Source organism: Carettochelys insculpta, chromosome 2, assembly GCF_033958435.1.
Source record: "Carettochelys insculpta isolate YL-2023 chromosome 2, ASM3395843v1, whole genome shotgun sequence".
Lineage (NCBI taxonomy): Eukaryota > Metazoa > Chordata > Testudines > Carettochelyidae > Carettochelys > Carettochelys insculpta.
Window position 1 is genome coordinate 139,819,417 of NC_134138.1, and position 25,413 is coordinate 139,844,829.

The following is a 25,413-nucleotide window of genomic DNA, read 5'->3' on the forward strand; positions in this document are numbered from 1 at the left end:
ACCTTTTATGATCACCACATCTGTCATCAGTTACGTGCACATGGGAAATAACTAGTTGCTTTTTCACCCCCTCTCAGACTTTCCAGCTATATTATCAAGTACAAAGAGAAGACAGTCAAAGGCAAATGGAATATTTTCAACTTACTCTGTGTCTTTTCTGTTTATTTTGAGGATTTGGTGGATATGTGCAGAAGAGAGATGAGCTACGGGAAAACATTTGGCAGCATTGCCAACTAAAGAGACACGGAAAGGTAATCCAGGGAAGCAACGCTACTGCTCCTACAGCCATCTGTCTTGGAGGACAGTCAGCAGTGGAGAACTATGATTGTACAACAAATCTTACTGATTTTGCTGCTGTGGATGTGCCTGCCACATCCCTGCTATGCAGAAATGCTCTTCACAAGAACTGCCGACCACCAACCAAAAGGCTTTGTGTCACGTATATCAGGGAGTGACGGGAAAGCATTTCACCGCCAGAAACGGGGCTGGATGTGGAACCAGTTCTTCTTGCTGGAGGAATATACAGGTTCTGATTATCAATATGTAGGCAAGGTAGGTCTCTGTTAAGCTTTGATATTTCTCCATTCCTTACTTATACATTTGTCCTATTCCTGTTCTCAAGTTATTTCCACTACTTTTTCCTAGCTTAATGGTGGGCTTTCCAAACAACACTGTACAAGTTGTTTATCTGTTGGAAGTCTCGAAAAGCAATAATGCTTAAAACTGTTTAGAAACTTACAAATGTTTGAAACAAGCTAAGGTATATTCCACAAATAATTGTGAAATCTTCATATCATTTCTAGCACCACCACGATTCCTATTTCTGGACGCAAAATGTACTTCCTCTTCCAGTGATTTTTATGCCTCAATAAATTGAAAAAAAGGGAACATTATTAACAAATACAATGGAAAATAAATATGAGGAATGAAACAGTAAATTTAACACTACCAAGAAAAGAATTCTCTGCTCCCAGAATGCACCATCTGAGCCATTACAGTTTACACTTTTGTTAAACAGACTCACTGAGAAGCAACCAGCCTTTTAGAATCACTATTTTATGTGACAGTGGGTGCCTGTTCTGAAAAGATTTAATTTCACCACATTACGTTGGGCAACATTCACTTCATGATATGTTGCCTTGCTCAGATTAAGGTTCAAATAACCACATGTAATACAATATCACATGCTGGATTACATTGATTTTATTAATTCAAATAGTCCCGATTCTCCCTTTGAATATAAGTCACTGGGCTTTTGTGCTGCAGACTCCCGTGACAAACTGAACATTCTATATCTATACACAAGCTCTGACAACACAGACTCTATTATTTTCATTTACTTGGATTAAGGAGATCTGCAAAACTCAAGAGATTTAAACAGCCTTGCAATGGGATCAGCTGTGCTTGTTTGGGGGTCTATGGATGCCACTGGCACTTTCAATGGATGCAGGTACCAATTGAAAATGGTGACTTTTTTTGAACCCAGAGTTTTATTTTGAGCCTGAGTCTTACGGAACCCAACACATGAAATATTTTTGGCTGATTTTAGTCAAAAAGCACATTCTTATGGAACAATCCTTTCACATGTAACAGGGATGAAACCAAAAGGGTTTTATGTGAGTTATTCTTGCAGACTTCTATCGTTTAGTAGAGAGTGTAAAGCCTTATCATTGACTTTCACAGTCTCTCTATAAAATTATATAGCATTTTGCTATTAACTTCTATTGTATTGTTTTATAAGAGATATGTACTTCCATGAGAAGCTGCAAATAGGCTCAGGTTCCTTAACTTCCTATTTTATTATTTTTTTAAATCTCGCCTTAGTTTTCTATTGCTATATAAAACTTTTACACAGCTCTGCTCCTTTGTATATCATTGCAGACAAGTCCAGATGCATTTAAATCACCCAATTTACTAACAATAGTGCAGTGAACATGGAGTAGGAAAAAAAATGGGCCTCCAGACAGAATCTGTGCTTTGAAAGTATAAATTGTGTCTGTTCACAAAACAAAACAAAAAAACAAGCAGTCCTGTAGCATCTTAAATAACTAATGAATGTATTTAATTAGGTAACAAGCTTTCTTGGGTAAGATCCACTCACAAAAGCTTATTACCTAATAAATAAATTTGTTAGTTTTTTAAGGTGATACAGGACTCGTTGTTTTTTGTAAAGCTACAGAGTAACATGGCTATCCCCCTGAGATTGTGTATGTTAAAACTCCCAGAAACTATAGTGATGGAAACTGACCAGAAAGCAAAGGGGTGTAAAGTTTTCAAAAATGCTTCAGTCCCATTTTCAAAACGGTTTCAGGAGCATCGGTAATGATATTTTGGAAATTTTTACACAAGTTCTAGTCTCACAGGCTATACTCATTTGGTTCATTCAGCTGAAGACAGCAGAACTACTCATATAAGTATTGCAGGACTTGGCTCATAATATCTGGAAATGTCAGTTCAAAATATTTATAACAAATCATATTTTGCTTGGAAATAGATAGAAAAATTAATTGTAAATGGACAAAGGGATAATGAGGTGGTGGCACTCAAGGAAGAAAGCAAAGTGTTTCTTCCTTATTAACACCCAAAGAGAGTGGTGCTCAGAGGTGATAAAATTGTCAGGACAGAGAGTAGCTTATCTGTAAGTGGAACTTGGTGTTAATCATCAAGATTCTGATTAACACCTTTTAGCTGGTAGCTATGTAGCCTCATTCCACTTTTTTTAGTCCTACATTCTATTAAAATTCACATCTGAAGTACTTTATTTTTGGAAAATAATGTTGGGAAGGACTTTGGCTTGTTGGGTACATTGCTGATAGTTTTTTTTTTTTTCAGTATTTCTATTTTAGTTCTCCAAGGAAGTATAATTGTTGCACCTATGGAAAAAGAATACAGCTCATGGGGGGAAAAAAGAAGAGAAAATAGCCCTGATTTATTTAAAGGGTGGGAATATACTGAAATGCAAACTGTTTTTTTTTTCGGTAATGGAGGCTTTTTAAAATTTCTGGGAAATGTAAGTGGCAAGTAGGAGTTCAAGAATGATAGAAGTTTAAATGTGATTAAATTGCCTTTGTCAGACACTAATTTCATTTATTTCTTTGTCTAGATTTAGTTTCAATGCTGACATTTGTATTTACAGTAGAACCAAAAATTTGCTGGGTGCCAATCAGATAATTTTTATATTTATTTCTGTTTCCCCATCTTTCAAAAGTCTCTATGCAACCACAAGACACTCTTGCCATGAATTAAAAATACAATTGCAATGCAAGATAGCAGCATGCCCTCATTGCTAGTGAAATGTAAATAATTGGTGATGAAAACAGTGGAGGGCAACAAAAATGATTAAGGGGTTGGAGCACATGACCTATGAGGAGAGGCTGAGGGATTTGGGCTTATCAAGTTTACAGAAGAAAAAACTGAGGGGTTGTTTAATAGCAGCCTTCAGCTTCCTGAAGGGGAGATCTAAAAAGAGGATGGAGAGAAAAAGTTCTCCGTGGTGACAGATGGCAGAACCAGGAACAATGGTCTGAAGTTACAGAAGGAGAAAAGTAGGTTGGATATTAGGAAAAACTACTTCACCAGGAAGTTGTTAAAGTGTTGGAATGCGTTGCCTAGAGAGGTGGTGGATTCTCCATCCCTAGAGGTTTTTAAGTCCCAGCGTGACAACGTCCTGGCTAGGATGACTTAGTTGGGCTTGCCCCTGCTTGAAGCAGGTGGCTAGACATCCCTTCCAGTTCTATGATTCCATGATTCTAAAACAGTTCTGCACATTACCCCCACATAATTTACAAAGAGCAGACATCATTTTTTTATTTCCCAAAGGGCCTGGAGAAATAAAGAGGTCAGCAGCATGGCCTAAAAACCAACTGCTCTGGACTATTGCAGATGAAAGCATGTTGTACATTTCAAAGTTAGGAGCACCTCACAGAGAAAGCCTTGCCAGTAGCTCCCTCGTTTCTACATGAAGGCATTTTGAATTCTGGTACCTTCAGTGACCACAACTAGGGCAGTATAGTATTGAGGAGAAGGGAGAGAAATGGACACAATCCTTGCTCTGAGGTGTTCACAACTGGACATAACAAGCCACATACGGAGTTGGAGGGTGAGGTGGTGGGGGGGATAAAATACAAAGTTAAAGAAACACCCCTACCCAATGAAAACTACCTTGAGAAACTGCCACTTGCCTTGGGCATTATTAATTGTTTTAGGGACGCAATGATAAAAATGGGTCTTGAGGAGAGATTTGAAGGGGATGATAATCAATGGCCTTACAGCCTGGTTCAGAAAGGCTGTGTCTACACTACAAAAATAACTTTGAAGTTGCTTACTACTTCAAAGTAAGCAACTTCGAAGTTGAGTGTCTACACATACCCTACTTTGAAGTTAAACTTTGAAGTAGGGCACTACTCCATTCCTAGGAATGCAATAAGTACTTCGAAGTTGGGCAAAGTTAACATCGAAGTAAGGGAAAATATGTGTAAACTCTCTGCTGGCTACTTCGACGTAGTGCCTAACTTTGAAGTTAACATCGAAGTTTGTTCTCAGTTTAGATGCACTCAAAGGCTACATCTACACGTGCCCCAAACTTCGAAATGGCCACGCAAATGGCCATTTTGAAGTTTACTAATGAAGCGCTGAAATGCATATTCAGCGCTTCATTAGCATGCGGGCGGCCACGGCACTTCGAAATTGACATGCCTCGCCACCGTGCATCTCGTCCAGACAGGGCTCCTTTTCGAAAGGACGCCGCCTACTTCAAAGTCCCCTTATTCCCATCAGCTCATGGGAACAAGGGGACTTCGAAGTAGGCAGGGTCCTTTCAAAAAGGAGCCCCGTCTGGACGAGACGCGCGGCGGCGAGGCGTGTCAATTTCAAAGTGCTGCGGCCGCCCACATGCTAATGAAGCGCTGAATATGCATTTCAGCGCTTCATTAGTAAACTTCGAAATAGCCATTTGCGTGGCCATTTCGAAGTTTGGGGCATGTGTAGACACGGCCAAAGAGTTTTCCATGTGAAGGAAGGTGAAAAAGGTAGTTGTCAGGGGAGATGGAAACAGTTTCCTGAGGTGGGAATTGCTGGAGTATCAAAGGAGACAGACGAGAAATGGTAAGAGACCAGAAAAAATAAGTAGAGGGTCAGAACTGAGAAGATATTTGAAGGGGTGGGGTTAAATATTAGATCATCATTTCATGTTTGTTATACGTACTTTCTGAAACAGATAAATCCCTTCTGAACATTCAGCACATCCAACCTGAAAGGCAGTGCAAATGTATCAAAGCACATTTCTGAAAAACCACCTTCTCTACAGCACATGCAGTCTGCTGGACAGAAGAATAAGAGAAGTGTTAAATATTTAACCCCTATTGCTAAAACACAGTCAATGAATAAACACTTTAGATCTCTTTGAAGTCTTGACAAAAATGCTTTATAAGTTATTTTCATATCTGCTTTCCAAAGTTCAATGGTGAGGCTGAGAAGAGGAGGAATGAAGCCCCATTCTTTCAGTAATAGTGTTTAGTCATCTTTATTATGCTATTGCAGGACCAGCTTAAACTGAAGCCCTCTGGTGTTAGTCTCTGTAGTTGAGTGTTCCTGCCCCAGAAAGTTTTTAATCTAAGTAGACTAGACGGAGGATGGGGGAAGGGGTAGAACAGACAAGCAGACTGAGCAATGAAATGTTGCTCAAAATATGGGGATGGGCAATTAGGAAGTGTGAAGGAAAATGGAGAGAAAAGTGGATGGAGATGGGAAGTTGAAGAAAAGAAAAGTGAGGGGGACATGGCAGGAAAGAGAGTCATGTGTGGAGTGATGCTGAGAGAAGGAGATGGTAAGAATGTAGGCTGGAGCAAATAGCAAGTCACACAGAATAAAAATAGTCCACTCTATTCTGTAGAAAGATTTCTGAGTATCTGAAGCAGATTCTGTTGCTGGGGTCACTGGCAGCTTCCTGTTAGCTGTTTTCCCCCAAAACCACAGAGGGAACACCCCTTGGGTGCAAGTTTCCCAGAGTTTGAGTGGAGTGTGGGTAGGAAGCTTGTATGTAAAGAAAACAAGGCATCATTCAGTTAAGATGGGCTAATAATGTAGGGAAAACATTTGCCAAGGACAGAATGTCAAATTCAAAATAAGTGCTTAACATAACCCTATTTTCAATAAAGCAAAATGCTGATAATATGAGTCCTGCAGCAATGAGATGCTCAGCAGAAATGCAAACTCTGAGTATCAGACTCTTCCGGGTTGTGATTTTAGAGCTGTTAGCTTCCTAAGATCATGGATGAAATTCTCTGTAGCAAATCACGTGCCTAGGCATGCATCTCTAGCATGTGAGATGGAAACACAAGACATCTAAATATCACAATGTCCAATAAAACTATTCCAACCTGTGAGTGACATTCAGTGTTCAGTATGCACATTGCTTGATTTGTTGTCTTTTTTATTTAAGCCCGTTCCAAAAAATAGAGACAGACGAATGTTATAGGAATATCACTGATGTTATCATGAGCAAGTCACAAGGTATTTCCTAACTCAGTAGGAATCACAATGTCACCAGTTAATGCTATTCAAACTGTTTTGTGACCTGTTGTAATAGACACAACAACTTTGAATGTATTGCAGTGATTTTGCGTTGTACTAAAAATATATATAAAGTGACTTTTAACAAGGGCTAAATTAAAAACACCTCAATAATTGTATTATTTTCCCATTACAATTGTGCTGCATATTGTAACCTCTGTGAAAGGGGGCAGGCCTTCCTTTGCTTCTATAGCATCTCATAAGTTGTAGGTGCTGTTTGACATAATGGTAATCCTAAAGTATGGCTTGTTTATGACAAAGCTATATTTTATACTATCAGACACTCTCTTACCCAGCAAAATGGAGAAAATTAGACCCATAAAAATGAGGCATTGTAGGAATACATTATTTCTATATGGATTGTGGAATCTACTGGAATATCTTTGTAATACTAACAGAGAAGATAATAACCTTCAACAAATCAGCTTTTCCTAATTCCAGGGATTAATCCAACTCAAGTTTCAAATTCTAACAGACACAAGGATATTTTCTCTGATTTTGGTGTCTTATACTAGTGATTAAGAATTCCATCCTGCTTTAGCCATGGTGAAAGGGTAACATAACCTAAAAATAGCCTTTTGCTGGACCTAAACATTACTTATTACATTGTTACCTCTTTTGTTCTAGTGTCAGGTCCCAGGTAGAATTTATTTATTTGTTTTTAAGAAAGAGGTATTGTTATGAGATATGACCCACTCTTGAGCTTGTTCTGAAAAATTGGATTAATTCTAAATATACTTGAAGAAAAAATGACTTTTTTCTATAAAATGAAAAATGCTGTTCCATCAATTATCATCTTAAGAAAACACCATTTTGTGTCAAAAATATCATACTTTCCCACACACCCATTTTCAAGGGCTGGTATGCGTGCGTGTGTGTGTGTGTGTGTGTGAGAGAGAGAGAGAGAGAGAGAGAGAGAGAGAAAGCTGCAATAACTTTTTTCGGCATGCTGCAAGCTGTTCATAACAATTAGATATATAAAGGAATAACTATAGCTACTGTTCTAAAATTATTTGAAATCTCTATTTTTTCCTTCTACTGTATGAACACTGTACCCCAAAAGAAAAATTAGCATACACAGAAGAATACACAGGGGAAAAAAACTACAGATTCAGGATAGGAGCTTTTTCTGTGCTTCAACTTTACTATGCAGTTAGATTGACTTCATAAAGTTTTTGTGCCTAATTGGGTTACATTGAGTAAGTGGATGATAATTCATCTCTACAGGTGTAGGTTCATATCTTGTTCCCATCTCAAGAGAAGATCAGTTTGATAGTCTAATCATACTTTTCCTTAGTCTGTAGAAAAACAAGCTACAAGATTGACTTGGCAGTTTTTTTGTACAAGATATGAAGGAGTGGAATAGGGCATTAATGGGAGCCTTTCTAGCATGATGCTTGATTTAATCTGTCCTTTGCTTACATCAGCTCTAATGTCAATCATAAATGTAGAATTAAATTAATTCACTTAAAATCCAATTTACATTAAGGGAGTGCAGTCTATTGGGTGTAGTTTATTGAAATAAATCTTAAGCACTTTTTATCTTAATTCTGCTGAATAGAGTTAAAAAGGTGATGTTTAAAAGTTTCCAGATTAACCTAATTTAAAGCTAAGGGTTTTTTGTTTTTTTTTGGAAGGGAGTTTTCAGAAGAGATTTCACATTGTTGATAAATAGATGTCCTCAGTTTTTGAGGCAAGTATTCAAAAGGCGCAATATTATGTCATCTCTCTCTGACTCACACTGCTGCTGAACATATGAGCCAAACTTTACAGCACAAAATAGACTATTTTGTTCTGATATAGCTAAAAGATCCATTACCCCATTCTCTTCGGCTACGGTTGTACTACAGCCATCTGTCAACAGAAGTCACTGTTGGAAGAGATTTCTTAAAAAAAACTTCTGTAACAGAGTGTGGCCACACACACAAAAGCCAATTGGAAGAGTTCTCTGCTCTGTCAACAGAGCAGCTGGACTGCCTGGCTGTTGTCGCGACAAAAGAGGTACTTGGGAGCACAGAAGAAAGGGGTGCCCATTTTTCTGGATGCCCTGTCTGTTGAGAGAAGGCCCCTTAGAGTGTACACACAGCTTTTTTTTTTTTGTCAACAGTACCCATCAACAAAAGAGGTTTTTCCTCATCTGGGAGAGGCAGAAGGTTGTTGGCGGAGTGCCGACTTTTGTCTACATGCTGTTGACAAAACACATTTTGTGTGTGGATGTTTCACCAGTTTTCTCAACCAAACCAGAGTTTTGTTGTCAAAACTCACCATATAGCCATAGCCTTCATGTGTAAATGAGAGTTGGTGTTATAGGATCACATAATACATTGATAATTCAGCAAACTTTACCTTGTTGTATATGTTTCATAATAGGACTACCCCAAAATAACTGATTTTCCTTCATGAATTCCCATATGCAAAAAACAAAATCAAACAAACAAAAACAAAAACAACAAAAGATAAAAGAGAGAGAGAGGGAGAGAGAATTTCGTAAATGTAGTTGAGTGAAATGTCACCATTTTAGATATGGTGTTATTTTAAAAAATAAGTACATATGTACCTATAAGGAAAAGGCAGATGCAAACCTTGCATGAAATTAAAAGTTTTGACAAAATTATGTCAGGAGAAAGCTTGAAAATTTTCGCAAAGCAAAAATACTGAGAAAAATCATGGAAATTTGGATACAGTACCTCAATTTCTTAATTTTTCCCCCAACAGACTACTGGACATTTTTCCACGATGTTGTACATAGCATCCTTTTCCAGTGGCAAAGGTGTTTTCACACAACTAGTCACCATTCAAGTCAATAGAAATTATCCAAATCAGTAAAATAACCAGGATTTGGCAAAATACCTCCCAGTGGACTAGTTATGTCACACTTTGGCATGTTTATATATTCAGTATGTCACATACGAAAAATCGGACTAAGCCAGTAGGTAGGGTTGTTAATGTTGCATTTCCAAAATAATGGACTGTTTATTACCATGGTTACCCTAACCTTCCACCTTATGTTATTTTATTTAATAATAACAACAACAATAACAGTAAGCAGCACTCACCTATATTTGCCAGAGCTATGGCTTGTTGCCTTTTGCAGCAGTCAGCAACTCCTAACCTTGTTATGCATGGGTGAAGACATAAAGGACGTCCTTAAAACATGGGACTATTAGCAACTCTGTAGTAGTAATACAAGAACTGAAGATGTTATTTCATGACATACCACAGGAAGTTAAATAAAGCAGCTTGTAATTTTCACACTGTTTTCAATACATGACAAAGAAAGCAAGCGTCAGTAAAGAGAATATCACAGAGCATAAACGATATAATGACTGTGTGTACACTAGCCCCTTTCTTTGAAGAAGGCATGGTGATCCACTTGAGTGGGGAATAATAATGAAGTCATGCAATGAATATGCAGCACCTCATTAGGTTAATGCTCCCTGAGGCAACTTTGAAGTTTGCAGCATGCCATGTAGCCACAGGCACTTTGAAGAACCTGCTCAACGTCTAAGTGCCCTTACTCCCAAAATGTGTAGAAAGGGGGAATGCAACAGTCGTATGAAAGTCCATAATTGTATTTTGTTGAGACAGACATTCATGAAGTCCATTAATACCATTTTTAGCAACTGAAAACAAAATTATAGAATGTGGGTCATAATATAATAATAATCCGGGGATGAAATGCAAACAAAAAAAGAGCAAAAAACATCCCCAAAGCCCTCAAAATCTGAGTTAGTTTGGCTACAATTCTGAATTTTGCAACTTATACCCTAGCCTACAAGCATGAGGGAAAAATTATCTAAGTACTAAGGCAACCAAAATGCAGGTATTGGGGGTACTTCTTTTTTTTATGGAAAAAGGAGTACTTTTTAAAATAGGGTTGAGAAACATTGGAGTAAAACTCAATTTAATTAGTTTAACGGTTTGAGATCTGGCCATTAAACCAAATACATTGAGTCCTATTCTTTCAGTGTGGCAGGGAGCTGCCCCTGTTTGGGGGGTAATTTGGTGCTGTGAGGGGTTTAAGCCTGGGGCGCAGGGTGGTGGTTGTTCAGGGCTATTTTATGTTTGGCCCCCAGAAAATGTAAACAATTGCCGTGTGGTTCCCCATGAAAAAAGGTTGGATGTCCTGGTCTAATCCCTCACCCTGCACTTGGAAAAATAGGATGGGGGAACAGGCCACCAATCACACTATATTGAATGGGTCACTCCTGCGCATGTCTGTTGTTCTCCTCAGAAGTCTAATAGTTCCACTCATCCCTAACATATCATATTCATCTATGTGTCTAATACTTCTGTTCTTTCCTGTAGTTTCAACCACTGTTATTTCTGATATGGAAGTTAGTCTCATTGGCCTGTAGTAGCCAAGACTACATCTGGAGCTCTGCAGTATTGCAGTCATCTGGTACAGAGGTTGATTTACTAGTTCTGCAATTTTGTATTTGAGCCTATCATCATAACTCACAATACCATCTGGTCCTGGTGGCTCATAACTGTTTAGCTTATCAGATTGTTCCAAAAAACTCTTCTAGTGTTACTTCAATCTACGATAGTTCATTAGATTTTTGTCACTTAAAAGCAATGGCTCAGGTGTAGTAATCTCCCTCACATCTTTTGCAGTGAGGACAGATGTGAAGAATCCATTTCAATTCTCTTCAGTTGCCATGTGCTCCAGTGCTCCTTTAGTATTTTGATCACAAAGTGGCCCTGTTAATTGTTTAGCAGGCTTTCTGAATCTGAATCTACCAATCTTGGGTGGATGCTATAAGCTAATATTGATCCAGGCTGTGAAGGAAGTGTAAGCGGGTTGAACAGGGAGTTGTCAGTTTTGATGGTTAGGTGAGGGAGAGTTTATTTAAACTGACTTGGCCCTCAAATTTTGTATGTTTTTCATATTTTATATAGTTGGTAGTGCAAGCTTTGCTTATTTCTTTTAAAGAAAGCAAGCAATAGATTCTGAGGACATTGCAGTATCAGATCCTGAAATTCCAAACTCCTACAGGCAGCATATGTCAGAGAGAAATCTTGAGGGCAGTCAGACTATGGTGGTGAGCACAGTATAAATAATCAGTGGTTTTAGTTGAACTGTGAGGACATGTTTGCAATAGCAGAGATGTTAGTTACAAATAAACCTGCTAAATATAGAATTGTGTATGTTATTATGATAATGAAATAGAGATATTGTCATAGTCACCCTAAAGCAGTGTCTACACTAGCAATTTTTTTCAAAAATAACTTCAAAATAAGGTATCCTTTCGAAAAGCCCAGCAGATCGTCTACACACGTTGGCCGTGTCTACACGAGCCCCAAACTTCGAAATGGCCACGCAAATGGCCATTTCGAAGTTTACTAATGAAGCGCTGAAATGCATATTCAGCGCTTCATTAGCATGCGGGCGGCCGCAGCACTTCGAGATAGACGTGCCTCGCCGCCGCGCGTCTCGTCCAGACGGGGCTCCTCTTCGAAAGGACGCCGCCTACTTTGAAGTCCCTTTATTCCCATGAGCTGATGGGAATAAGGGGACTTCGAAGTAGGCGGCGTCCTTTCGAAAAGGAGCCCCGTCTGGACGAGACGCGCGGCGGTGAGGCACGTCAATTTCGAAGTGCCGCGGCCGCCCGCATGCTAATGAAGCGCTGAATATGCATTTCAGCGCTTCATTAGTAAACTTCGAAATGGCCATTTGCGTGGCCATTTCGAAGTTTGGGGCTTGTGTAGATGTAGCCATTATGTGCTACTTCGAAATTAGCATTGAAATAACGGGGCCGCATTTCAAAGTCATTCTTCCAGTCCCGTATTGGGAATAGCGCCCTGTTTTGAAGCGTAACTTTTGAAGTAGGATGTGTGTAGACGCACCACATTCTGCTCTTTTGAAGTAGTGGGTACACCATGGCAGGAGCCCACAGGAGTGCAGAGATGCTCTAGCTAACCCAGGCAGGCCTCTGTGTTCTCTGAAGGCCATGTTTAAGGAAATACACCCCCAGCAACCCATGGCAGGAAGCTGAGAGTGTGCTAGCAGCAGGGGGATTCCGAGCTCTCAGCAGCATGCCCTTCCCCTGATGACAGGGCAGAGATCGTCACCCCCCCTCCCTGCACCAACGGCAACTAGCCAGGGGCCCTGTGCCCCCCAAGGGCTCCCAGGAGCTGAGCCAGTGGCAAGCCAGAAGGGGCCCCTCCTGGTCGGAGGAGGAGCTCAAGAACATCTCCAGCCTCTTGGGGGAAGAGGAAGGCCTCCTCTGGACTGGGATGCATCACTGCAATGTGGACACCTTCAGCTGGATCTCCAGGGGCCTCAGTGCCGGGGTCACCTTAGTTGCACCGGGGACTAGGTGTGGTCCAAAGTGAAAGAGCTGAGGCAGGTGTACTGCCACAGCTGAGACACCACTAGTAGTTTGGGGGTATCTTCCACCTGGTGCCCCCACTATGAAGGGCTGGATCACCTCCTGAGGCTCAAGCAGGTTCTGTCCCCAAGCACATCCTGGACATGGCTGCCTCCCACACCAAGACGAAGCCTGAGGAAGCCTCAGAGGAGGAGGAGCCAGGACCCTTAGGTGTTACCACACCCTGCCTGAGGGACCAGGACCAAAAGGCCAGCAATGGGACCCTCATCATCACTATCCTCTCTGGATCATCAAGCCAGGACCCCTCCAGATGGGCATCTCCAGCCTTCATGGAGGGAGCAGCAGGTAGGTACTGGGCCTTTGAGATGCTTCAGGGGCTTGGAAGGGGGTGCCCCATCCCTGTCACAGCTGGCAGGTGGCCACTCACCCACCTGATGCTCAGTGCCTGTCCCTGTGCACGGCCCCATAGTCTGCATAACCAGGGAGGGAAGAGGTCAGTGGCCTATCCCAGGATGAGCCCCACCATGTGGGGCCCCATCCACATCCGGTGTCCTATGGGGCCCTCCAGGTCATCAGGGAGTGGGGGCATAGGGTGGGGAACATAGGTGCAGAGGCCCCAACCCTCATGGTCAGGACACAGGGCTAATGGGCTGTCCGTCTGTCCCCTTCTGTCTAGACAAGTCTGCCACTTACAACAGCCAAAGGACAGAAGGCTGGCACCTCATCCCATTTCAAGGCAGTTTGGAGTCTCCACCAGGCTGGACACTGTCACCACCAGGGTGATGAGGAGGCAGCAGCAAACTGGGCAAACATACAGGACATGATGGCTGTGATCTGGGACTGGCTGGCGACAGAGCAGGAGGTGTGGATGTGGGTGGCCAGTTGCCTGGAAACCCTCACACAGGCTGTGGCCACCTGCATCACCCAATCTCCCACTCCCTCACCAGCCCACCTTGCAGTCCACCTGCAGCCTCCCACTGGTGCTGCCCTGATCCCAACAGACCTCTCCCCAGCCAACCAGTTTGAACTTGCATGGTGGCTAGTGGCCAGTGCAGGCCCACTGGTACCAGCCCCCTGCATATCCCAGTGAGGCCAAGGCTGCAGCACCCCGCACCCCACCCCTACCTCCCTGTGGCCCTGACCCCATCCCATCCCTACAGGGGCCCTGGACCTGGGGCAGTGGAGGCAACCACGGCCACCATAGCTCCTGGCCCCCCACCCCAGTGGATGACTGAGTTCCCGCCCCCACCCTGGTGCCTTCCTCCAAGTTCAGACCCTCCCCCAGTGCCACCCCTCTTGCATAATAGTTCCCTCCACTTGTATATAGTTGACAGCAGATGTTTGGAAGGTTATAATCTAATGTTTATTTTTAATACAGTTTAGTTCCCATAGTAAAATTTCAACCCCTATTCTTGTGTTCCTATCGTGTGATGTGGGAGCAGTGAGGGGTGGGTGGGAGTGGGGGGGGGTGTTGGGGGAGAGTGACTGGGGTGGGAGGTTACTTTGGGCACCGGGCAAAAGCCTCATGCAGGTCCTCCATGACCCGCACCCCATCCCTTTGTGCCTGGTGGTTTGGGGCAGCAGGCGGCTGCTTGTAGCCAGTGCTGGTCTCTGCAGCCCAGCCCTGGATTAAAGGCTCCTGTTTTCTCTCTACAATATTGTGGAGAGCATAGCAGACAGCAACAACTGTGGGCACATTAGGGAGGCTGACCTCCAACCTCATCAGGAGGCAGTGAAAGCACCCCTTGAAATGGCTGAATACTTGTTTGACAGTGTTTCTGGCCTGGTTCAGGAGTGTGTTGAACAAGTCTTGGGATGGACGGGTGTAGGGGGTATGCGGCGTCAGCCATGATGCAGGGAGGCATGGTGATATCCCTCACTGGGAGCTCCCACAGCAGGAGGTAGGTGAGCTCCTGTGGCCAACACCCCAGCCGTGAGTTCTTAAACACCTGGGCATCATGGGCCCTGCCCAACCCCACCCCCCACATCCATGAACTGTCCCCAGGCATCAGCAAGGGCATTCAGGATCACAGAGTGATACCCCTTTCTGTTCACAAAAGAGCCTGCACTGTGGTCTAGGGTACAAATTACTATCTGTATCCCACCCAGTGTGCTAAAACAGTTTGGGAAGCCCAGTTCCGCGAAGCTGAGGCCCTCCTGGGGCCCAACCGACATCCAGGTCCCCGACAGCGATGACCTGGAGCAGGAGGAGGGTGTTTATTGGCTGGATGATCTGCATGGGGTGCAAGACAGACATGTCCGTCAGTGCGTGGCCATGTGCTCCCTGGCCCCTTGCCCAGGAGCCTCCACCCTGGCCCCCTACAGGACTCCGCTCCCTGCCATCTGCCCAGAGGTCCACTCCCCGTGGTGGGTGTGTGGCCCAAGGCCTACCTCAAGCAGCACTGCCCCGACAGTGGCATTGCCTACCTCAGACTGGTGGCTAACAGATCAGTGGTTGTCTGTGGTGGCCAGCTTCCAGATTGTAATCTCATACGCAAAGGATGTGCAGGCTGCATCCTGGTGTCAAAGTGCTGGAGGGCTGGGGTGAGCCAGTAGCACAGCTCCTTGTAGGTCTGCCTGGTCATTCTAAAGTTTTGCAGCCACTGGCTGTTGCTTCATTCCCCCAGCATGAAGCAGTCCCACCACTTGGTGCTGGTGGAGTACACCCAGTGTCACCAAATCAGCAGGATCAGGTGGTGCTGAAGTAGCCCATGACACACAGCCCACAGAAGGGTGCCCATGCAACTGGCCCTCCAGTGCTGCTGGAGGAGAGCCGCAAGCAGCACAGCCAGCAGGCTGGCCACAGCTCTGATGAACTCCCCCTCAGGGAGGTGCTGGGGAGGCATGGTGCTCCTGGTAGAGCCAGGTCCCGACACAGGTTCTGCACTACTGTGATAAGCCTTGCAGCCCAGAGCACGTGCAGGGTGAGAGTGTTGGGAGGGGCCTTTTAAAGGAGTGGCTGGCTGCAGGTCCTGAAAGGACTTGGCAGCCATGTGACCCCCATCCCTGGCATTTCCTGGCCCGTTATTTTGAAATAGGGGCCATGGCTGTGTAGAGGCTCCCTTTCAAAATGCTGAGCTGATCTTTCAAAATGGGGAATCCTGGCTTTGTGAATGTGGACACACCATTTCAAATGCTGTTCTTTCAAAAAGTGCATTTTTAAGAAGTCCTTTTGAAACTGTGGTGTAGTGTAGATGCAGCCTGACTGTTATTCTAGGTTTTCTGTCATTTGCCTCATTCAATCTTAAAAGAAAAAATGTTTTTATAAAATTTTTCTTCATAACACACCAGTAGTGTTCATTTGGCATTGCAGCATCTCATTTCTAAAAGAGATGATCAGTTCAGTTTAGTGCCAGCACAAAAATGTGATTCCATTGATCAGCTGGCAGGGAGAATTGACAGTGTAGATAGTGGGCAATCTTCCACCAGACATACAAGGGAATTAATCATCAGTGAGATGTACTTAGTTGCCATCATGCTGCAGACTTGAAATCCTGTTGGGTGGCTTCCAACCAAGGATTAGTAAACTGTAGTATGCTTCTATAGGCTGGCTTTCATCCCTTTTTAAAAAGTCTGTGTAAAACAATATTCTTGCTTTTAGAACAATGTGTTAGATTTTTTTTCTTTCTTTCTTTTCAAAGTGAAGTCTGCCTGTCACAAAAGGATTTGCTAAAAAGTAGAGAACTGATTAAACGGAGATGATTTGTATTCATAGCTGTAGCTGTGGAAAAGCAGAGTCTACTTCATCACAATACAGTCATTCACTCCAGGAATTAAAAGCATAATAACAGGAAGCTTCAAAAATGTTTGACCTATACCTTATTTGAAGTTATAAATAGCTGAAAACCCTGCAGTTTCAACAGCAATTTAAAGTCTGGTGCTTTAGGGACATTTCTTTTATCAAATGCAGATGACCTTTTAAAAACCCTATATACACAGATAACAATGAGGAATGGTGGGTGTTGGTAAGAGAAAATCAGGCACTTACAATAAAATACCCATGGGGAATGTACCTCAAAAGTTTCAAATAACTGTTTATTTTAAAAATATGTGTCTCTGCTGGAAGTCTTGTCTTTTCTTTATATCCGCTTTTTATCTCTGCAGTTGACGAAAGTGTTTGAACATAAAATTCTGCATTAAACAGGGCCCTTGTGAGTTTTTGAAGCATTATATAATTAAGGGATTAATTTGCAAACATATAGAAGATAATAAGGTTATAAGTAACAGTCAATATGGATTTCTAAAGAGCAAATCGTGTCAAACCCACCTTATGGCTTTCATTGATAACAAGGGGAAGTGGTGGACCTGGTATATGTAGACTTTATTAAAGCATGTGATACTGTCTTGCATGACTTTCTCATTAAAAATACTAGGGAAATACAAGCTAGATGCGACTACCTTGAACTGAGTGAGTAACTGTTTGATGACTCCTGTCTGAGAATGGTTATCCAGTGGTTCAGTGATGCTAAGAGGTTACATAATGAGTGGAGTTCCACAGGGATCATTTTGGGGTCCGGTTCTGTTCAATATCTTCAACAATTTAGAAGATGGCACGGAGAGGACAATCATAAAGTTTGAAGATGATACCAAGATGGGAGGGACTGCAGGTGCTTTGGAGGATCGGGTTATAATTCAAAATAATCTGGACAAATTGGAGAAATTCAGCAAGGACAAATGCAATGTACTCTGCTCAGGAAAGGGCAATCAGTTCCCCACACACAAAATGAAAAATTACTACTTAGGAAGGAGTCCTGAAGAAAAGAAGCCTAACGTCATAACGTCACAAGCTACATATGAGACCACAGCGTGACACCGTTGCAAAAAAGCAAACGTTACTCTAGGATGTATTGATAGGAGTGTTGTAAGCAAGACACAAGAAGTGTCTTCTGCTCTCTTGTGCACTCATTAGGCCTCAACTGGAGGCCTTATTCCAGGAGAGATGAGGAAAAATGAAAAAAAAAAAAAAAGTCCCAAGAAGAGTGACAAAAATTATTAAAAGTCTAGAAAATCTATCCCGTGAGGGAAGATTATAAAATTGGGGTTGTTTAATTTGGAAAAGAGGAGACTGAGAGGAGATATGATAGCAATTTACAAGTATCTAAAAGATTTTTACAAGGGAGAGGGAGGAAAAATATTCTCCTTAACTTCTGCTGAGAAGACGAGAATCAATGGGCTTAAATTGAAGCAATTGATGTTTAGGTTGTACATTGGTAAAAACTTCCTAACTCTGAAGGTGGTTAATCCCTGAAATAATTTTCCTCAAAAGGTTGTGGAATCTCTATAATAGGATTTTTTTTTAAAACGTGATTTAGTCAAACATCTGTAATGTGTGAGAGAGGTAGCTGTGTTAGTCTGTGTCTTCAAGAGTAACAAGAAGTCCTGTGGCACCTTACAGACTAAAAGATAGTTTGGAGCATAGGCTTTCATCGTCAAAGACCTGCTTCATCAGACGCATGATCTGTCATGTATGGTCTCTAGATGGTGCTTGGTCCTGTTATGAGTGCAGGGAACCAGAGCTAATATCCTCTTGAGGTTCCTTTCACTTTTTTGAGTCTATCAAATCCTGCAAGTACTGTGCTACCTCCACCTCCTGTTGACTTCAGGGCTCACCCACAAAAGATTTTGTTTCATAAAAGGGCTCTGTTGAAAAAGTAGTATGGAACCAGACTCCTATTACATTTTCTTGGTTCTGCTTCACGCAGACAGAGGAGTCAAGTGTTTCATACCTTTGCCCTACTAAAGCGAATGGTTTCCACTCCTTTTCCCCAGCCCAGCTTTTTCCCTGAACTTTTCCATGACATATCTCACTAGCAAGGCATAGTGGTATTGTGACAGAGGCTGAGCCAGGCATATGGGGCTCCACGTTGTGAATTTTGAGAGCATGATGTTCTCTTTTCTTTAAAATTATTTTCTGTGACTTCTGAGCCAGCCTTTATCCCCAGTTACTGTGTTCTTTAAGACCGTTTCTTCACAGGCCACTTCCTTTGGAAGTGGCATGCTAATACACGGAGCGAAAGATGCTAATAAGGCACGTATGCAAATTCCCTGTGCCTCATTAGCATAACATCACACGATTTGAAGTCCCCAGGGCCGTGCTTCTACACAGCGTTTTGGAGTCCAGAAGAACGGTCTTCAGGACTCCAAAGCATGTGACATTATGAAAATGAGGTGTGGGGAATTTGCATCTGCACCTTATTAGCATATTTAGCTCCGTGCATTAGCATGCCACTTCTGAAGGAAATGGCCCGTGTAGAAACGGCCTAAATGATTTTGTTTCAAAAGTACCATACTGCTGAGACTTTACAGCTGGAAGCTGTGGCTGGTTGCAGAGCCCATTGTTTTTGCCAAAAGAAGATGCTAAAGGATTATACATGCCAGTTATGTTTCAACACAGGCTTACTTTTTTAAAAAAAATGCATATATAAAATTAAATTTGAAATTGATGATTTACCTTAAGGCCTAATTTTATTATAGTCTATTCAAGTCCTTTAGAAATAATGCAGTACATGTTTATTGACAAATTTTAAAGGAAGTCAAATACTGAACTGGTGGAAGTCATGAGGTAGGCACCAAAGTTGTTGAAATACCAACTTTAAACACAATGGCCGCGGTCTACACTGAGTCCTAGTGCTGACAGTTTGATGCAAATGAGCAGTCTCAAAATGCAAATTGGAGACTCTTGCGTAGCCATGTAACTAATTTGCATATTCATGAGGGTAATTTGCATTTTACAGCAGAAATCAAGCAGTGTAGAATAGTTCTGCTGGCAAAAAACCCCTTTTGTTGGCAACCCCTTATGCCTGATTTTTTTCTAGGCATATGGGGCTGCAGACAAAGGGGTTCTTTTGCCAGCAGAACCATGTCTACACTGCTTGATTTCCTCTGCAAAAATGCAAATTAGCCCCATAAGTATGCACATTGGCTGCACAAATATGTAAATGAGCATCTAGTTTATATTTTCGAACTGTCGGCACTAGAGCTCTGTGTAGACACAGTCAAAAATGACTTCTGTGGGTACAGAAAAAATATTTTCCCCATTTCAGTTTTTTTCAACTAGCTCAGTTCAATGACCAATTCATTGCAAGTTAAGGAATCAACTGGGAGATGAAGAAGCTGATAAGCTTCTTTTCCTCTTCCAAACAATGAATAAAAAATAGAAGTAAGAGGATGAGGTCTATTACTTCTGAAATTTCAGTTCATTAACTATAGCTAGTGCTTCCTTTAATATATCAGTTGCAGATACATTTGATAAACTTTATTTCTATTTATCAAACACATGTAAGCTAATTTTTATAATAATGCTATTAAATAATTTAATAATCATACTATTAAAATCCTATTTTTATGTCTTTTCTATTGATATTCATTAAAATAGAGCTTGGTAACACACTCAGGCTACGTCTACACGTGCACCCAACTTCGAAATAGGCTATTTCGATGAATAACGTCTACACGTCCTCCAGGGCTGGCAACGTCGATGTTCAACTTCGACGTTGCTCAGCCCAACATCGAAATAGGCACAGCGAGGGAACGTCTACACGGCAAAGTAGCACACATCGAAATAAGGGAGCCAGGCACAGCTGCAGACAGGGTCACGGGGCGGACTCAACAGCAAGTCGCTCCCTTAAAGGGCCCCTCCCAGACACACTTTCATTAAACAGTGCAAGATACACAGAGCCAACAACTAGTTGCAGACCCTGTATATGCAGCACGGACCCCCAGCTGCAGCAGCAGCAGCCAGAAGCCCTGGGCTAAGGGCTGCTGCCCACGGTGACCACAGAGCCCCGCAAGGGCTGGAGAGAGAGTATCTCTCAACCCCCCAGCTGATGGCCGCCATGGAGGACCCCGCTATTTCGATGTTGCGGGACGCGGATCGTCTACATGTCCCTACTTCGATGTTGAACGTCGAAGTAGGGCGCTATTCCCATCCCCTCATGGGGTTAGCGACTTCGACGTCTCGCCGCCTAACGTCGATTTCAACTTCGAAATAGCGCCCAACACGTGTAGATGTGACGGGCGCTATTTCGAAGTTACTGCCGCTACTTCGAAGTAGCGTGCACGTGTAGACGCAGCTTCAGAAGTAAAAAGAAATAATTCATGAACACATTATGTCTACGTCTACACTAGCACACTACGTTGAAGTAGCCTATTTTGAAGTAAGAACAATGAAATAGGCTACTTCAACGTGTATCACCTATGCGTCCTCCAGGGCTGGTGCCATCAAGGTTCGACGTCGAAGTAGTGCTGGGGAATGTCAAAAGGAGCTACTCCGGAAGGAAATGCGGAGCATCCACACACACAAGCACTCTTAGTCTAAATAAGGAGCCAGCTAAGCCTGCGAATGGGGTCACAGGCTGGACTAGCCCTTCTGGGGCAAGAGCAAGCCTCTCTCTTAAAGGGCCCCTCCCAGACACACTCGGCCTGGACAGCACAAGGTCCACAGAGCCCACAACCAGTTGCAGACCCCGTGCACACAGCATGGACCCGCAGGTGCAGCAGCTGCAGCAGCAGCAGCCAGAAGCCCTGGGCTAAGGGCTGCTGTAGGCAGCAACCATAGAGTCCTGCAGGGGCTGGACAGAGTGTCTCTCTACCCCTCAGCTGATGGCTGCCATGGAGGACCCCGCTATTTTGATGTAGTAGGACGCGGGTCATCTACACATGCCCTACTTCGATGTTGATCATCAAAGTAGGGCACTATTCCTATCTTGGGATAGGAATAGCGATTTCGACATCTCTCCACCTAATGTCTATTTCAACATCGAAATAGTGCACGGCGCATGTAGACACGATGTGTGCTATTTTGACGTTGTGCCAGCTACTTCGAAGTAGCTGTCTAGTGTAGACGCACCCTATAAGTAGGAAATGCACCATTCTGACATAAGAATTTAAATCTTAATATGTTTTATATACTTTTATTTGAACAATTATATAATTTGTACTTACACAATATGTTCCTGGCTAGCAAAAATTAAAAGCAAAAAAAACAAAACTCTCCACATATTGTCTAAGTGTTGCATTTTTAAATCAACATGTTTTAATGGCTACCAAGAAGTGAGAATCAAGCTTTTTTAAAGAAAATAAAAACCTCAAATGTTAAAAACAATTAAAATCGATTGTTTAAATCTAGATTTCCCATTTGCTGATTTAAATTAAAATAAAAATAAAATTAGTATCATAAATCACTTAGTTAAATTGACACATTTGGTTTTGCAAAGAAGGGGCTTTCAAAATTGGCGGGGGTTGTTTCGAAAGGCCCCCAGCTACACAGGTGCTGTGAATTTCAAAATTGGCAGTTATTCACAGAAGCACCTCATTAGCATATTCTAAAGTGCCACATTACCATAGCCCCTCCGCAAGGAGTGGCTAGTGTGGCTACAACCATACAGAGACTAAGCCAGTACAGTAATTTGGTTACATTAGGACAGCACTGCATCCCAGACAGTAGGTTTAATAGTTCATAGTTAATAGTTAATATCACAGATTTAAAATTTAAAAATTTAAAATTTAAAAACTCAACATGCCTTCATGTTCTTCATCTAGTTCAACAGTAAGGATTATAGTAACAAAGAGGAAGCCGTGCTAGTCTATACACTGTCAAAACAAAAAGCAGTCAAGTAGCACTTTAAAGCCTAGCAAAATAGTTTATTAGGTGAGCTTTCGTGGGACAAACCCACTTCTTCAGACCATAGCCAGACCAGAACAGACTCAACCCACAAGTCAGATGCTGCAATGAAGGCAAATTATGCTAAGGCAGGTCCATTCTTTTCCTCCAAATCAGCCAGTGTTCAGTAGTTTCCATGTCATGATGTACCCCTTTCTCTCACCAGCTCCTGCACTCTCATGATCCAAGAGCCGCACTGCATCCATATGTTGGCAGTCACTTAAATCCTACTTTTAATATATGTAATAAAACACTTTTGTTAATATCAAATACAGTATAACTAATTATTACTGGAAGGAGGGAGCAATAGCTGTGCATATCTCCCTTTCATTAATAAAGGGAGCAAAACATTTGAGGTTTTTCAGGGTAAATTTTTTATATGGACTAAGATGGATTTATTTTTGGTTTTGGTCGTATTTGTGGCTGTGCTTCTGGGTGCTGTCAAGTCCCTATAGTTTAGCCCTATCAGAGCTTTAAAAAGTGTCTTTTACACTGTGCTGGGGGGTATTTACCCCAAATTTGTGCCTGTGCTGGGGGAGACCAGAGCTTCTGGCCCAGCAGGACAGGATGGGGGTGTGTGGCCCCAAGGGCAGGTGGGTAGGCTCAGTGATATGATCAGCACATTGGGTGACAATTTCCAGGGAACCTCTGTGATGCAACCTTTCACAAGAGGGATTTGTGAAGAGCTTGCAGGTTGCGGGGGGCTGCAGTGACTCTTGCAGGATGTAAGAAGTCTGGGGTTTATTGGCAGGCTTGGTGCCAGGCCCACCAATCGGGGGAAAGCAGCAAGGGGGGTACCTGCCCCCAGTGATTCAGCAACAGCAGCAGGAGCCCTGGGCCTTTAAATTGACAACAGATGTGCATGCATCATGCTCTGAGCAACTCTGAGGGTGGGCTGCCCCTGCCCCACCCCACCTCTTTTGTGTGAAGACACTCTCCTTCCTGAAGCCTGGAGAACACTCCCCCCATGCCTCCCTCAAGGGCCGTGCAAGTCTGTCACACACCCTGCCTGTGCCACTGTGCCATGATAAGCTGGATTCCAAGACATCGTTGAACAGAAAATTGACATAGGTAGTTTTTCTCCCCAGCCCTTAACAATTTACATTTTACAGTTACTCTGTTTGGAAACAAAGAAAATCATGTGTTCTCTGTCTTCAGTGAGCCTCCAGCAATAGCCAAAAGAACTAAGAAGCATTGATGTTAATGAAGTTTTGCATTCATTTAAAAAGAAAAGGACTTAATGGTGTTTATACATAATGCAAATTGTGCAATAAGACATACGAAGGCTAATGCTATTTTAGTGGTTATTTGGTTACTACTTAAGCTGCTTTATAAGGTAATATTTAAGCTATCTAATAAAAACACGTTGCCTATTGTAGTCATGAAGGTCTCCTCAAACTGTTGCTTAATTACCTCTTTGATTGCTGTCCTTATTGAATAGCCCGAGTAGATTAATATTTTTATTTGCTATGTTTATGGAGTTTCCAGTGCCCTAAAAGGAAGGGCTGCTTTAGTTTTTAGCACATTTAGTTTCTTAGTTCACCTCAGAGCAGTTTATACAGATTGTTGTTGAAGTTTGGCTGAGTAAGTGTATGCTCTTGAAACCTGGTCAATTCTTTTCAACATGCATAAATGGACAATTTCCAGTTATGCACCATGACAGTTTTTAGCAGCAAAAAGAAGCATTCCAATCTTGAAACATATACACTCATCCTTCGCTCTATGAGCACAAGTGATTCCCAACTTTGTGCTCACAGGTGAAAACTCATAAGAGGGACACTAAATTCTCATTAGAATACACGTAAAAGTTTCTGATTGGTTCCTAGAGCTCTGGAAGGAGTGGCAGCATATGGCGCTTCTTTTCGAAGGTAAGTGAACCTTGGATTTGGTGGGGGAAGGAGTTTAAAGGCTGGGAGCAGTTTAGGGCCATGAGTGGGAAGGAGGGTTAAAACCTGGTGGCTGGTTGGGTCTGTGGGGTGGGTGGGGGGTTCAGGCTGCTGAAGGTTGGGTGTGCGGTCCGGCGGGGGCGTGGGGGAAAGGCAGGCATCAGGCTGTCGTGGGGCCAGTCTGCGAGGCCAGCGGGGGCAGGGTAAGACTGCCATGGGTTGGGGCCGTAGGCCCGGCACAGGTGTCAGACTGCCGCGGGGCCGGTCTGCGGGGCTAGAGGCTGGGGAGGGGGATCAGGCTGCTGCGGTGCTGGCAGAGGGCAGGAGTCAGGCTGCTGCAGGGCCAGTGGTGGGGGAGGTGTCAGGCTGCTGTGGGTAGGCACTGCGGGGCAGTGGTGGGGTGGGAATCAAGCTGATCAAGCTGCTGTGGAGCTGGTAGAGGTGTGGTGGGTCAAGCTGCCGTGGGTAGGGGCTGCGGGGCTGGAAGGTGGGGGTGTCAGACTAGGGCAGGTTGGAACCAGAGGGAGGGAATTAGCCTCGTATTAGTGGGGGGAATTCACTCGTAGAGTGAACTATGTTAAGGACGTGTGTCCCTCGTTTAAGAGAGTACTCGTAAGTGAAGTACTCGTTTAACGAGGGATGAATGTATACTATACATACTGAATAGTAATAAGTCTAAGGAAACTTAAAATCCCAGTCATATGTTTCAAACGCACACGGCCATTCTGTGAGGCCCCCTACACAGTGTGCTGATATCCTTAATGAGGGAGAGACAGGCAGTTGGTTATCCCAAATCCCAAAGGATGCATATTGCCCTGCCCAACAGCAATGTAAAAACACCTCAGAGTTGATTCTATCTTGAGTTTGCTTTACATTTACCAGCAAAACCCCTCAGCTTGTTTTGGAAGGTACTGCAGCAGCCCTGGTCACGGCAGGGACTGGTCGAAACTTCTGAGGAGTA

At 43.0% G+C, this 25,413-nt stretch overlaps 1 protein-coding gene across 3 annotated transcripts in view; it reads left to right on the forward strand.

The window, feature by feature from the left end:
- Positions 1–321: 321 nt before the first annotated feature.
- The window catches only part of CDH10 (cadherin 10), a 108,485-nt gene continuing 83,393 nt past the window's right edge, over positions 322–25,413 (forward strand). For all 3 annotated transcript variants that reach the window (XM_074987802.1, XM_074987801.1, XM_074987803.1), the window contains exon 1: positions 322–552. In XM_074987802.1, the coding sequence (XP_074843903.1) occupies positions 322–552 (231 nt within the window). The remainder of the gene's footprint in view (positions 553–25,413) is intronic.